The sequence below is a fragment of the Dasypus novemcinctus genome, chromosome 3, assembly GCF_030445035.2.
Source record: "Dasypus novemcinctus isolate mDasNov1 chromosome 3, mDasNov1.1.hap2, whole genome shotgun sequence".
In the NCBI taxonomy this organism is placed as follows: Eukaryota; Metazoa; Chordata; class Mammalia; order Cingulata; family Dasypodidae; genus Dasypus; species Dasypus novemcinctus.
In genome coordinates, this window is record NC_080675.1 from 147,532,312 (window position 1) to 147,548,754 (window position 16,443).

Genomic DNA, 16,443 nt, shown 5'->3' on the forward strand with positions numbered 1-16,443 from the left:
TATGCTCATGTAACCATCATCACATTCAATACTTTAAACAACTCCTTTGTGCCCCTTGGTATTTTGCCTCTCCCTTGCCACCCTGCCCTGAACTGAATTACTCTTTCATGGAAATACAAAGGGTATTTAGACATTGGATTTGTAGTTAAAATGGGATTTTTACTATTGCCTTCAGACTCCAGGTTCTACTACATGTAATAATGGAAGGACTATTAGATTCAGATTGTCCTAGATTAGAATTCCCAACTAGTTTACTTGCAAGTCAATTGTATAATGTTGGGTAACTTTTGTAACTATTTGAAGCTTAGTTATATTTTCTCATTTTTAAAATGGGAAGTAAACCTTACAAAGGTTTTAGAGAATTAGATGAGATGTGAAAAATACCTAGCAAAAGATACAGCATAGAGAAGATGCATAATAATGTTGTTCTCCATTACCTTCCTACATATGCAATGCACGTAAATGATTTGTGTCAGCCACACTGAAAGTGATCAAAATATATTTGGCTAATATTGTGAAATAACTCCATCCCATTGTTTAGAACACTGGGAAGATATAGATAGTTTGGTGTTACCATGCCACAGTATCTAGACAAAATTTTCAATTAACATTCTATTGGGAAAATGTTTGAGTGTGTACCTCCAATATAGAATGCACATTTTGAAACAAACATATACATGTACTAAGAATTTTTTTAGTGGACTAAACAGAAGAATGGAGGTTGTCATCTTTTCTTCACTCTCCACTGTTTTGGTTATCTGACTCCCTTTGGGTGATGAGCACATTCAGGGAGATGCGGTCCCACACCTAGTGAATAAAAAAATAAGGGCAGTTTGTGTTTTAAAAGCGCATTTCATGGTGAGTTTCAATGAACCTACAGTAAGGTTTGGGAATCTCTGATTGGGACTACTGTTTAATACGCAGACACTCAGAAAAGACATGGACAACATTAGATAAGAGAGCATTATCTTCTTCCCTTTCCTGTTTTTTTTTCTTTGCAAGTTGACTCAACAATTGCTTAGGCAACATTTTCCCCCAAATGCCCTGACTAGGGGTGGAGAATATAGTGTATCAGCACAGTTATAGTCTGACAATTCTGGACTACCACTATTTTTTGGATCTAATTCTCTTGATTGATAGGATTATTGCCGTAACATATTGTTAAATCTAAATGAAAATCCTGATTTCATTTGTAGGCAGATCCCATTATTGTAAATACTTCAGTGAAAACCTGTTATCTATCTCTGAAATGTTTGTGTTTTTGAGTAAATTATTGAATCATGTTCTGATCAAGAATTGGAGATGACAATGTCTATATATTCTGTACAAATAAACCGGTTATAGTTTAGGATTAGTTAATAGGTTTCTTTTGACATAGTAATTTGTAAACTGGTGATCTCTTTCTGGAGTGCTGTGTAAAAGGATTCTTACAGGAGTCTGAATCTAAAAAGTAGTATCTAGATGGATTAGCATAGTGTGACTGGGTATGTGTGAGAGAGTTGCTTTATCTACATCTTTGACTTTTTTAGAGGTATGTGAATTTTTCTGGGACATATAATGTTGAGAACAATTGGTAAAGATGGTGACCTTAATCTTTACAGAGGGTTGCTTTTTGACTAGTTAACTGATACTGTGGTCTAAGTTTGGTGAAATGAAAGTAGCCTTTAGTGCACAGAGATTTTTTTGAAATGTTACTTGGTGTAATAAAATTAGATATGAAATGCAAATGAGAAGCCCCAGGCTTGATTTCCATCTTTGACATTTTAACCAGCTGCAATATCTTTGTGTGAGTCGAGTTAAGCTGATCTCCTAGGCGCCAATTAATTGAGTTTTAAGTTCAAATATTGTGCTCAAATAGTAAGCTTACTACTTACATGAGGAGTGGAGATATTTGTTGACAGCATTGAATGATAGGGCAGTAAACTGTGGGTTTATTTCATAGTGTTAACCTTTCCTTCTAAAAATGAAATAGCAACCTAAAATTATGCACTGTAAATTATTACATGGTACAGATACTTTGTCATTTTGGTTAAATACCTGTGAATTGCCCTCTGACTTAAAAATGGCTTGCTTCATTTGAACTATTCAGTTCATAAAGTGTTAGAAATTTTGATTCAGTAATAGTGTGCTGATGTGGTAGAATGATATAAATTGTGATTGCAAAAAATTAGTGTTTGATTTAACATAATAATTCACTTTTGCACTTAATTTGTTTTTTATTTTTGCTTATTTTGAGTTCTGTTTTAGAATCTCATAAGAAACAGGATTTTAAATAGGTGTAATCTCTTTTATATTTCCTTAGGGGAATAAAAAAATTTCTTAGGAAAGAAGATTTGGATGGGTATGTTAAGGAAATTTAAATTTAATCTAGGAATTCACTAAATGTCAATGAAGTGCTATTAAACTTAAAATGGCTTTTCCCTCCTTTTTAGAATCCAGCAACTATCACAAGAATACTCCTTAGCCACTTCAATTGGGATAAAGAGAAGCTAATGGAAAGGTAAGGAACTATATTGTCAGCTTTATACTTAGAAGTAACACAGAAATCCTGTTGAACTGAATTTACTACCTTTTGGGAACAAGCCAATGCACAATAGTAGCTGCTTGAATTTCTTGAATTTCCCTTTTTTATATATTTGTAGTAAACTTAATATTAGGAAAATCTGGCTGTTTTTTATTTTATTTGGCAGTTCGGATGAGGGCTCTACTTCTATTTCTTCTACATAGATCCTATTCAATATTAAGAACTAAAAAACAGATTAAAGAAAAAGGGGGGAAAAATGAGCTTGATATATTCTTAGAGCTCATGAATAACACTTTCCTGTAATTACTTACAAAGATCTACTTGCCCTTAACTCTTGAAATCTGTTAGACATATAAATGATATTTATTCAGTAAAAACAATATTTAAGAAAGTTGCTGTTTTGTTTGGCCACCAAAACAGCTTCTTGGGCTAGTTTTCTGGTTTCAGGGCAGGATTCTAAAACATTGGGTATTTTATAAATTTTTCTCTCTGAAAGTCTGTCTAGTTCTAAAAGTGAAGAAATAACTGGGACTGCAGAATGAAAATATTAATACTGTTCTTGATCTTTTTCTGTTCTTAGATTGGAAATTTGGGGTATTTGTTAAAGTGTTAGGGAGATAACCTATATATATGTTACTTTATTCTGACAGCTTTATTCCATTAGCTATTCAATTTGGGTGGGGTGGGGTGGGGAGTGGGGGAGGGACCAGGAATTGAACTGGGACTTCGTACACAGAAAGCAGGCGCTCAGCCACCGAGCTACATCCGCTCCCCAGTGTGAGTTGGCTTTTCATTTGTTTGATTGTTTTGTTTTTAGGAGGTACCGGAGATTGAACCTGGGACTTCTTACCTGAGTAGCAGGCGCTCAACCACTTATAAGCTACATCTACTCCCAAGCTACCAATTTTAATATAAATTTATAGTATATAATTGTTGGTGGGAACTGAGTACCCAAATATTATGAGGAATGAATGGAAATATTTCCTATCTGATTTTAAAATTCAGAGAGCATTTTGTAAAAGATATACTAAATAATAATAAGAGCATTACCCAATTTCATATATCTTACACCACAACTACAATTTAATAGTGAATTGCTAGCTATCTGTGTCTGCCAGTATTTTTTTTTTTTTTTTTGGAGGTACCGGAGCTGGGGACCTAATACTTGGGAAGCTAGCGCTCAGCCACTGAGTCATATCTGCTCTCCAGTATTTTGTTTTATCCTCCTGATAGCTTTCTGGGGGTAGAAACTACTATCATCCCATTTAACTGGTGTGGAAAATAAGACTTGCTGTTTAAATTATTTATCTAAGCTTTGTAACACAAGGAGTTAGTTTTCAAGTTCAGGTTTATTAGACCCCAAAGCCCATATCCTTAATAACAATACTACAGCTTTCCCAGAATTCATGAAGGATAAATTGCTTCTTGACTAGAATTTTTTTTTCTTTTTTCTCATGGATATGACAATTTTATTGAAGTGATTAGTCTGTCTTAATACGTTTTGTTAATGTTTATTTTAATACTTTATTTTATTATACCGCCTCTAGAAAAAATTTTTCATTGCTTACATCTGACTCTTCTAGTGAACCGGACATAGTCAATCACAATTTCTTATTAATCTGTTTCTCCAAAGAGATTCTGAATTTTGTCCTATAACACTGTTGACACTTCTGAAAGCACTTTTAAATTAAATATTATACTTAAATATGAACTAGAAAGTAAAACGATTCTGGGAGTTCTATAAGTGTGTGAAATTTTCAGTTTTCTTCTAATTTTCAGTTTTTGTTTCATTGTGGAGATATACTATTTCGTACTTAAAGGTTTATAACTATATTTTTAGTGTTTTGGAAATCAACGTGTGCTATTTCTTTTTGTCTTGGTTAATTATTTTCACTTTATGTTCTATGTTGTTAGATATTTATGCTATCACTTTTTTTTTTTTAAAGCAAATGACTGGTATGTCTTTTCCAGTTTTTAATATTCAACCTTCCTGAATATTTTGTTTTAGGTGTTTCTTTTTCAAATAGTATGAAGGTGACTTTTAAATATCTAATTTACAGAGATATCTTTTTTTAATAGGTGAGATTAACCCATTCAAATATTTTACTATAATGTGTTTAGATTTAATTACTGCCATTGTAAATTGTGCTTAACACACTTAAAAAATTTTTACCTTGTTTTTATTTGGCTTGATCAAGTTTCTCTTTTCTTTTTCCAAATTTTTAGAGTTAAAAATCTGTTTTTCTGTAAGCTTTTAGAATTTGTATATGCGAAGTAAAAAGTTTATAAAATATTTAGTTACAGTCTTAATATCCATCCCTTGCACAAGGCTGTAGCATATTTTTCTTCTCTGTCCTCTCTTCATCCCCTTTAACCTTGATTAGTTTGATGTTGTCTGAATTTTCAATTTAATAAGCTTTTTCATTACCAGAATATTTAACCTTTTTTTCCCCCCTCTGGAATATATCCTTTAATCAAGTCAGTTTTCATAGGTGGTAAATCTTTATGTCTCTAGTTATTGTAAGGGTCAGTCATTATTTTATCCTTATACTTCAATAATTGTTTTATTGGATATAGAATTCTAGTGCAAAGTTCTTTCCTCTTAAAACATGGAGGCTGTTTTACTGTGGCTATCTTGTATGCACAGTTAAAAAGTGTGCTGTTAAACTATTATTTGCTGGAATTCTCTTTAAAGAGAATTCTTAATATTCTGAACTTTCGTTATTATATATATATGTATTTTTAAAAAATTTGTTTATTTACTTATTTCCCCCGCTCCCCGTTATTTTTTGTGCTTGCTCTCTGCTTTCTGCCCATTCATTGTGTGTTGTTCTATGTCTGCTTGTCTTCTCTTTAGGTGATGTATTAGTTAGCCAAAGGGGTGCCGAAGCAAAATGCCAGAAATTGGTTGGTTTTTATAAAGGGTATTTATTTGAGGTAGGAGCTTACAGATACCAGGCCATAAAGCATAAGTTACTTCCCTCACCAAAGTCTGTTTGGAGCAAGATGGCTGCCGATGTCTGTGAGGGTTCTGGGTTCAAGGTTCCTTTCTTCCTGGGGCTGGCTTCTCTTTCCTCTGTGAGCTTACTTCCCAGGGCTCCAGCTTAAGTTTCAGCATAAAACTCCAACATCAGAAACCCCCAACTCTGTTCTTTGCCATGCCTTTTATCTGTGAGTCCCCACCCACCAAGGGTAGGTATTCAGTGCCCTAATAACAACTCAGTCATGCCCAGGTACAGATCAGTTTACAAACATAATCCAGTATCTATTTTTGGAATTCATAAACATGTCAAACTGCTATAGATGGTACCAGGAACCAATCTTGGGACTTTCTGGAGTGGGAAAGAGGTGCTCAAGCTCTTGTACCACCTCAGCTCCTTGGTGTGCTGTGCCTCTTATTGTCTCTCCTCTGTGTCTCTCTTTGTTGTGTCATTTCCCTGCACCAGCTCTCCGGTCAGGCCAGTTTGCTGTGCAGGCCATTACTGCCAGCACTCTGCGTGGGCCAGCTTGCCTTAACCAGGAGGCCAGAGAATTGAACCCTGGACTGCCATACGGTAGACAGGAGCCCAATCACTTGAGCCATATCCACATCCCTATAATATATTTTTTTTCCAGTGGTAATTGGATGATATCTCTTTTTTCCTATAATATTTCTTGATGTGGATTTTGATGAAAATATATCCAGCTAGGCTGTTTGTCTTAGGACTCTCTTTTTGTTTTTGAGAAATTCTTTGCTGTTATTTCTTCAGTATTACCTTTTCCTAATGTTTCTCAAAATACTTAGTATTATCTTGTCTTTTTACTTCTTTGAAAAAATTCCTCACTTTTATCTTCTTTTTTAAACAGATCAGTTTTATTGGTACAGACTAATCAGGCATACAATTCATCCAAAGTGTACAATCAGTGGTATTTGATTTACTCACACAGTTGTACATTCATGAGTTTAGTCATTATTACAGCATTTTCATTATTTCAGTAATAATAAACAAAAAACATACAAATAAAATTCTTCACCTCTTTATCTATGTTAGCCTTGCTATAGATAGCTGCTATTTCTGGCTATTCTTACACAATTATTTATTAAGCATATTTATTGAGATATTTCCACATACCGTACAATATATCCAAAGTATATAATCAATGGCTTTTCATATAATCACAGTGTTGTGCATTTGTCACCACAAAAAAATTTTAGAACCTTTTCATTACTCCAAAAAAAAAAACCTCCACATCCCTTAGCATGCTTTCCCCAGCCCTATATAACCACTAGTCTAATTTCATCTTTACAAATTGATTTAGATTTACATTTTATATAAATGGAATCATACAATATGTGATACAGTATATTTAGCTCATAGTAGCTCAATGATATGTATTTGTCTTTTTGTGTCTGGCTTGCTTCACTCAGCATAATGTCTTCCAGGTTCATCCATGTTGTCATAGGTTTTAGGACTTCATTTTTTCTTACACTGGCATAATATTCCATCATGTGAATACACCACAGTTTGTTTATGCATTCGTCAGTTGATGGATACCTGGGTTGTTTCCAACTTTTGGCAGTCATGAATAACGCAGCTGTGAGCATCAGTGTGTAGATGTCTGTTTGTGTCATTACTCACAGTTCTTCTGGCTGTATATCCAATAGTGGTATTGCAGGGTCACGTGGCAAATCTATATTAAACTTCTTTAGGAACTGCCAAACAGTCCTCCACAGTGGCTACATTTCTACATTTCTACCAGGAGTGAATAAGCATGCCTGTCCAACACTTGTACTTCTGTCTTTTTAATAGTGTCCGTTCTGATAGGTGTGAAATGATATCTCATTGTAGTTAACTTTACCTCTTTCGTTTCTGATTATACTTATTTGCATCTTCTCTCTTTTCTCTTTGTTAGTCTAGCTAGGGGTTTGTCAGTTTCACTAATCTTCTCATAAACCAGTGTTTGGTTTTGTTAATTTTCTCTATTGTTTTTGCTCTCAATTTCACTTATTTCTGCTTTATTTTTTTCCTTCTGCTTGCTTTGGATCAGTTTGCTGTTCTTTTTCAAGTTTCTCCAGTTCAGTTAGATCTTTGATTTGAGTTTTCTTCTTTTTTAACACAGTTCTTTAAGGCTATTAATTTCTCTCAGCATTGCCTTTGCTGTATCCCATAATAAGTTTTTGGTTTTCTTTTTCTCCTTCTGTCTGGTTGCATCATCATCTTTTTGGTGCTTTCCTTCACTGTGCGGGCGGCCTGCTCCTCTCTGCGCCATGCAGGTCTGGGATGCCTTGTTTCTTTTTTTACCAGGAGGTCCTGCAGATCGGAGCTCAATTGCTTTAGCCACAGCTGCTTCCCCTCATAAGTTTTGATAAATTGTGTTCTTGTTTTCATTTGTCTCAATATATTTACTAATTTTACTTACAGAATTTCTTCTTTGACCCACTGATTGTTTAGGAGTGTATTGTTTAGCCTCCACAGATTCATGAATTTTCCCCTTTCCCATCTGTATTATTGATTTCCAGTTTCATTCCATTATGATCTGAGAAGGTGCTTTGTATAATTTCAGTATTTTTATGTTTATTGAGACCTGCCTTGTGACCTAACTTGTTATCTATCTGGAGAAAGATCCATGGACACTTGAGAGGAATGTATAACTCACTGAGTTTGGTGCAACATTCTGTATGTGTCTTTTAGGTCTAACTTATTGTATGTTCATGTTCTTTTTTCCCTTGTTGATCTTCTGTCTAGTTGTTCTCTCTAATGATGTGAGTGGTTTGTTGAAGTCTCCCAACATTTATTGTAGAGATGTCTATTTCTCCCTTTAGTTTTGCCAGAGTTTGCATCATGTATTTTGGGGCACTCTGTTTAGGTGCATAGATATTTATGACTATTATTTCTTCCTGGTAGATTGTCCCTTTTATTAATATATAATGGCCTTCTTATCTCATAACTTTTTTGTTTTTAAAGTCTGTTTTGTCTGATGTTTGTGTAGCTATTGCTGCTCTTTTTCCAACCTTTCACTTGAAGCCGGTTTGTATCCCTGGGTCTAAGGCAGGAATTCTGAACCTTTTTTGTTTCATGGACCCCTTTACCAGTCAGGTGTAAACCACAGACCCCTTACTAAGGCCACACTGTGTATTATTTAATAAATATATCACACCCACACCAACATGTCCCCACAAGAATAATGTTTTTTTGAATTTCAATTCAAGCTTATGTACCTCTTGTTAAGAACCCCTGGTCTAAGTTGAGTCTTTTTAAGCAGCATATGGATGACTCATGTTTATTTTTTATCCATTCTGTCAACCTATATCTTTTGATTAGGAGTTTAATCCATTCACATGTCACATCTTATTTTCATCTGTCTTTTTACTCTTTTGGTTATCCTTTCTGCTATTCTTTCTTATATACTCTCTTCAAGCCTCTTTCCTATCTTTTTTTTTTTTTTTTTTTCGGGCTCTAAGGCTTCCTTTAATATTTCCAGCAAAGTTGCATTCTTTGTTACAAACTCTCTTAGTTTCTATTTGTTTGTGAATATTTTATATTCACCTTAATATTTGAAGGACAGTTTTGCTGGATAAAGAATTCTCAGTTGGCAGTTTTTCTCTTTCATTATCCTAGTTGAATCATACCACTGTCTTCTTGTCTTCATGGTTTCTGATGAGAAATCAGGTAAATCTTACTGGGCATCCCTTGTGTGTGATGGTTTGCTTCTCCCTTGGTGTTCTTAGAATTTTCTCTATCTTTGACATTTGCTATTCTAAGTAGTATGTGTCTTGGAGTAGGTCTGTTTGGATTTATTCTGATTGGGGTATGGTGTGCTTCTTGGACATGTAAATTCATTTCTGTCATGAGAGTTGGGAAATTTTCAGCTATCGTTTCCTCACATACTCTTTCTGCCCCCTATCCTTCTCTTCTCCTTTTGGAACTCCCATAACATATATGTTGTTGCGTTTTGTGTGCCCCTGCTCAATTTTTTTCCATTCTTTTTTCTCTCTGTTCTTTTTTCTCTTTAGTTTCTGCTGTTGTTTTTGATATCACTTATTCTTTCTTCCATCATTTAGAGTCTGCTGTTGTATGCCTCTAATAAGTTTTTTTTTTAAGATTTATTTATTTTTTATTTATTTCTCTCTCATTTCCCCCCCACCCTCAGTTGTCTGATCTTTGTGTCCATCTGTGTCTGCTTCTATTATTGTCAGCAGCACTAGCAGTCTGTTTTGTTTTTTTGTTGTTGTTGAGTCATCTTGCTGTGTCAGCTCTCTGTGTGTGCAGCGCCACTCCTGGGCAGGCTGAACTTTCTTTCTTGCTGGGCGGCTCTCCTTTCGGGGAGCACTCCTTGTGCTCCTCAGCACTGCGCGTGGGCCAGCTCCACGTGGGTCAAGGAGGCCCTGGGTTTGAACCATGTACCTCCTATGTGGTAGGTGGACGCTCTAACTGTTGAGCCAAGTCTGCTTCACTCTAATATATTGTCGATCTCACCTATCGTGTGTTTCATTCCCATGAACTCTGTTACTTTCTATTCAGGTTTTCAAATTCTTTCTATTGCTCAGTGTCCTCTTTATGTCATTTATCTCTTTTACCATTTAAATTGGTTCCTAATTTATATCATTTCTGTGCTGCTTCAACTTTGCAACTTTGTATTTTCTAAACCTGATACAAGACTTTTGCAGCTTATTCATGTAAGCTGTTAACTGCACAGCTTCATGGGACACCTTTGGGGTTGTACTTATTGGCCTGTGCCTTCCTTGTTGTCCTTTTTTCTTAAGTGTCCTGTACAACCCAACTTAATCTTTACTTCTAAGGGGATTTTTCTTATTTCTGAAGACAATCACTTCTTCATGAGTATTTGATTTAATAATTATTTTACCATTTCCTCTTTAGAGTTCTTTGTGCAGAAACTCTTACTCATCCTTGCATTTCTATTATTTACTTAGTCCTCAGTAAATATTTTAATTAAATTGAATCATATATAGTTTTCTGTAGTAGAATTTTTATTGAAATTTGGGCATGACTGTAAATTGATTTCAGTTTTGCAAGTTTTTAAAAAACAACATTGAGCTCCTTTAGAGTCAGTAACAAATTAGTATCTTTTCTTATAAGTCTATGTTGATAACTTCTAAAAACTCATTTTTGATGATAAGGTGAGTATCGAGTTAATTGGAATGTTTGAGGAGAGAAGAAATATAAATGGTTGACTGCATTTAATGAACAGGTAGAATTAAAGAATCCTTAATGCTGATTTCAGTCTTCCCTATGTTGCAGATAGCTTTCCATCTTTTAGTCTGAAACATAATGCCCATTTCGTGTATAGGTACTAGAGTTAACACTTGTGTGTTGTTATTGATAGCATGGCGCTTCTCTTAGCCACATTAGTAATAATATATTATTTCACAATTAACTTCAGGGATTTGAAAGTAAATTCTATTAGAAACCTGGCTTTTGTGATGGCATTCATCAGTATTCTACATTATACTGGGGTTTTCCTGTTTAAAACACATTAAGGTATTATTGGGGATTAGTTTATGGAAAGGTCAGGCATGGCATGGCACAGCAAGCACTTAAAAGCATGAAATCCCTGTACCTCCATTTACTAGCTATATGAACTTGGGGCAGTGAAAAATGAGGATATTAATAGTATTTATCTACCAGGGTTGTGTTGAGAATTAAATGGGTTATTTTATATAAAGCACCTAGAATAGTTCCTGAATGACAGTGTTGTTATGAGTATTAGCTACTATTGTAATAGCTTTTAATAGTGTATGAAGTGGGGAAATTCAGAAATGCATTTTAATGTACTTCAAATTGTTTTAACAATTTCTGTCAGGTTAAAAATTTTACCAAGTTATTGGACTTTGAGGTTGCTATACCTAGGGGTGGGATTGATGTGAAAGTCTGTAAAATGTCCAGGAATTTTTATGATTCACTCTTTTTCTCTTATGTATTATTTTGAAAATGTCATTGTAAATAGAGTTCATACCTGTTTATTATTTAGTACTTCATCTTTTAAAAAATATGGCCTCACACTTAAGTCTAATAATAGTGCTTGTTTTACATACCTCAAATTAAAAAGATAAGTGCACATAATAATTAACAGAAGAGTGTTTGTATGGTGTAAAATGTATATTAATAAAAATGGTAGTTTTCTAGTGATCATCCAGAAGGTAGGAATGATGGAGTGATTGAACAGATTCTTACTGTTTCTGAACTTTCATTTTTATCTGTAATTACAAAACAATGTGTTCATTGTAAAACTTTTAACAGTTCTGAAAAATACAGAACTTATTAAAAGGAAACTTCTTCCCTGCCCCCCATCCTACAACCTAGAAATAGCTAGATTATAAAGCCAAATTTAGTGTGTATCAAATTTTATCTGGCAAATTTTTAATTGAAGGTATATTAAAATACTATATAATGGTCATGTCAGGTTTATTCAGTATTTATCTCTGTACTAGGAATTTTCTGAATATATTGTCTAATCATGATAGTCCTTTTTAGAACATGAATATTATTATCCCTGTTTTGCAGGTGTTCAGCTACTAAGTGATAAGAGTTGGGGTTGAAAGTTTAGTTTATATGGCTTCAAAGCCTGTGACTCTTTATCCTAGGTATTAGGTTTCTTTCTCAATTAGCGTTCTAAGTCAACCAATTAATTCTGCTTACCAATTAGCCACTGTTGGAACAGAATACATAAATGAAATGTATATAGACGTATTACAAATTTTTTTAAAGGAGATGCAAATTTATACTTCTTTGTTTCTTATTTGAGAGCTAGAAACACTTGCTTCAATTTCTTATTGCCCGAAAATCTTACAGGTACACCTGGGATTACAGTAACCTAAAATATTATACTTAATTATAAATCCCCGAACCATTGGGCTGTATGGGTGTTCAATTTTGTGTTCCTAACAGTTCTTTTGTTTGTAGAAGGGATTAATAATTTTCCCCTTTTCTGGTTTTTAAAATATGTGATCAGCTTGTCAAGTACTTAATTTGGAAAGGACTTTATTCTGTCTTTGGAAGACATTTGTGTGTGTGTGTATACTGGAAATAATTAGAAACTGGCCCCAAACTAGAAAACTCTATTTTTTCCACTCTATTTTTCTGTTCAGCTTTCTTAATATGTAAATTATATGTCGAGTACATCAGCTTTCAAATTGATTTAATTTACATACATATAAAAAACTCTCTAAGCTTTTTTATAGCTACTGGTTATATGTTGGGAACAAACTGCATGAATCATTAATTGGAAAATATTATTAATATGTAGAAAATAGCGATATAGAAATTATTGTGTAAAAAAGTAAGGAATGTACAGAAGAGTCTGAATGCTTGAGTTTAAATTTTTATATCATAGTTTTACTAGCCTAGTGATTTAATAGGACATCTAACTTAATAGGTTTTGAGTATGGCATCTGGTTCATGAGAATTTATGTGCAGATTAAGAGTTTAGTGAATAACTTCATTCTACAACGCTTTCCTATTTCTATTTATGATTTTTTCCTAAATTCTTCATTGTAAATTCTTTCGCTGTAATCCCCTTAGCTAGTTTTCTGTCCTTGCTTTCCTTTCTTTGCAGTGATAATTCTCACTGATTTTTTTCTTTTATCCATTCTGTTGTCCCTGGTTTCCTTGGTAGGTATATGTATTTTCAAACCCTCAAGAATGTTTCTGAATATTAGCTATGTGTAAGACATTGAGTAGGGTGTTTTGTGTTAAGAGAATATGCAAAAATGTGTCATACCCAGTTTTTATCTACAAAGTTATTAGAGTTAAAATTTTATGGAAAATCATAAAAGGTAATTTCTAACTTAGGTGGGAAATGATTTATTGGTGAGAAGGCATTTGAATTGGACTTGGAAGGATGGGGAATGTGGGAAGTTGGGTAGTACAGATTCAGAAAACAACAAAATTGGGTACAAAGTTTATGGACAATATATTGAACAGTAATCACATTTAGAGTAGCTAGAATCAAGTAGCATGAGGAATAGAGGGGGAAGTAATTGTCAGTGTTTAATAGGAAACACATGATGGAGGACCTTGATTCTGGGCAAATGGACTTAGACTTTTTTCCTATATCGTGGGGAACCCTTGAGGGTTGTTTTATGGAGAAATGTGATGTTATTTCAGGGGGGGGGAAATCTAGTAATAAGATGGAGTGATTGAGAGGTTGGAGGATGAATGGAATCAGGAAGTCCAATTGGGAAGGTATTTTGCTAATCCATAGAAAAGGAAAATGTTGATTTGATTTAGTATGGGGACATCAAATTGAAAGCAGGAATATGATGGTAGAATTTTAACTGAGACAGAAAACATATTTGGACCATTCCTTTCACTAAAAACAACAGAGAAGGCAAGATGAAATAGCAAAGCATCTTTAAAAACCAGTAACACCAAATAATTAATAATTAATAAGAGGAATTATAGGGTTAAGGCCTTAGAGAATCTGGGAATCTAGAGAAGTGAGCCAAGCATTCCACACTGCTTTGCCTTGAAAGTGTATTCTCATCCAGAACTGGTAATTAAGCAAATGAGTTGTGATTTTTTTGGCCCTTTGGTATATGGGAAAAAATTGGAGTCCGGACCCACAAAGAGTGAGGATTAAGTAAATTAGCTCTTGTAAATACTGTCCCAGACAGTTAATGTCCCCAGATACTTGACAGTCAAATGTAAATCTTCTCTGGAAAATGAATATGAGCTAATGCCTCAAAAGCATTTCCTCAAATTATTTTTCTAATTAAAAAATACCAACCTGGAACTTGAAACACTAGAATTGTCAGATCCAGACTAAAATGGATATCCTTTCAGCAGGGAACTGTAAAGTAAGGTTGTCATACAGATATGAAAAAAGAACCAATTATTAATAGAATTTCTATAGCTAAACAAGTAATAGAAGCAAAATTAACTAAGTGAATGAATATACCACCATATTGGACAAAGCTCAAGAGAGGTTTAATGGACTGTTAATAGAAGGTCAAAAAACTTTCCTGAATTACGGTCATAAACTAAAAGAGGTTTAAAATACTGAAGAGAGGTTAGAGAGTAATAGACAACAGGGAAGGAAGAATGGAGCAGAGGCAGTATTTGAAGATAAAATTGCTGATAATTTTCCAGATTGGTAAAAGACATCAGTGCCACAGATTGAAGAAGCCTAACCGTTTTCATGCATAATAAATAACTATTTCTTTGATTCTGAGATGTGTGGTTTTTTTTCCATTTCAACATCTCTGAAATCCAGATAGATCTTTTTCAATTCTGGCATCTTACTGTCCAACAAGATTGAAATTATAACTTACTCATGTGAAAATTTTCTTATGTCACATTCTGGTAAGATCTTAAAAGTGCCATAACATTTTTAATTTGATAAAATATGGTAAAAAGAAATCCACATTTAAAATCATCATAGAAAAACTGAAAACAACAAAATTAGAGAAAATCTTAGCTGCAGATATAAAAAAGATTACTTTGAAGAGTGAGCTGACTTCTCAGTAACAATAATGGAGGTGATAATAGGAGATTTCAGAGGGATAAAAGAAAACAAAGGGAAGCGGACTTGGCCCAATGGCTAGGGTGTCCGCCTACCACATGGGAGGTCCCCAGGTCAAACCCCGGGCCTCCTTGACCCGTGTGGAGCTGGCCCGTGCGCAGTGCTGATGTGCGCCAGGAGTGCCATGCCACGCAGGGGTGTCCCCCGCGTGGGGGAGTGCCTGGTGGAGAGAGCTGCCCAGCGCGAGGGTGCTGCACGCATGGAGAGCTGACACAGCAAGATGACCCAACAGGGGAGACAAAGATTCCCGGTGCCGCTGATAGGGATAGAAGTGGCCACAGAGGGACACGCAGCAGGTGTACACAGAGAGCAGACAACCTGGGGGGGGGGGGGGGGAGAGGGAAAAAAAAAGAAAATAAACCTTAGCTTAGAACATTATGTTCATGAAAAATATATTCATAACAATAGAATGTTTTAATTAATATAAATGGTTTTGTATTATACCTGGTCTCTATATCCTTTTTTCTTCAGTATTTTATGTCCTATCAATGTTGATTAATTGACAACTGAATTTGGATGATTGAATTATTTAAGCAGTTGTCTTAATATTGGGGAGAAAATGTGGAATGCAGCTTAAGTTGTGCTTGAGCAGAGTTTATAGCCTTAAATTCATATACAAGGGAAGTAATGAACTAAGCATTCATCTTTAAAATCTCAATGAGATAGATGTCTCAAGTTAGAAAAAGAATAACAAAATAAATGATATAAGAAATTTACAACTCTAATTCATGATTTAAAAAAATAGCAAACTCGGCATAAAAGGAAGCTTTATAATATAATCTATAAAACATTGGTAGGAGAGAATAGTTTATGCTGAAATATTGAAAAGATTTCCCTTTAAAATGGAATTGAACACGTGGATGTCTAGCCCCATTTATGTACATCATCATATTAGAGCTGATGGTATAAAGCGGTACATCAAACAAGGAAAATAAAGTATAAAGTTTGTAAGGGAAATGCTGAACTGTTAGTATCTACTGATGGTCTAATTGTATACATAGAAAATCCCAAGAAGTTTACAGATAAATTGTTAGAGTAAATGATTTTAGAAAGAAATGCAAAAATGTATTTTTTTTGGTACACTTATTTGTGACCTGGTAATTCTTCTCCATATATACCTGGTAGAAGTATGTGCATATCTACATTGAAAGTCATATACAAACATGTTTATAATGGTAACTTCAGCAGTGAAAAATAAGTGAACTAGAGCTACAAGCAATAATGTAGATGATTTTGAAATTATCATATTGTGTGAAAGGAAGACAGATCCAAAAGAACTCCTGTCTACCCTATGATTCTGTTTACATAAAATTCAAACCCAGGCAAAACAAAACTGTATTATTTAGGGATGGTAGAAAAACAGGGTAGTGATTATCTCTTGGGGCAAGGGAAAGTTA

At 34.4% G+C, this 16,443-nt stretch overlaps 1 protein-coding gene across 1 annotated transcript in view; it reads left to right on the plus strand.

The window, feature by feature from the left end:
- Positions 1 to 16,443, plus strand: part of ARIH1 (ariadne RBR E3 ubiquitin protein ligase 1) — a 129,036-nt gene that overhangs the window by 50,342 nt on the left and 62,251 nt on the right. The window contains exon 2 of the mRNA XM_004463732.5: positions 2,433 to 2,500. Within this exon, the coding sequence (XP_004463789.1) occupies positions 2,433 to 2,500 (68 nt within the window). The remainder of the gene's footprint in view (positions 1 to 2,432; positions 2,501 to 16,443) is intronic.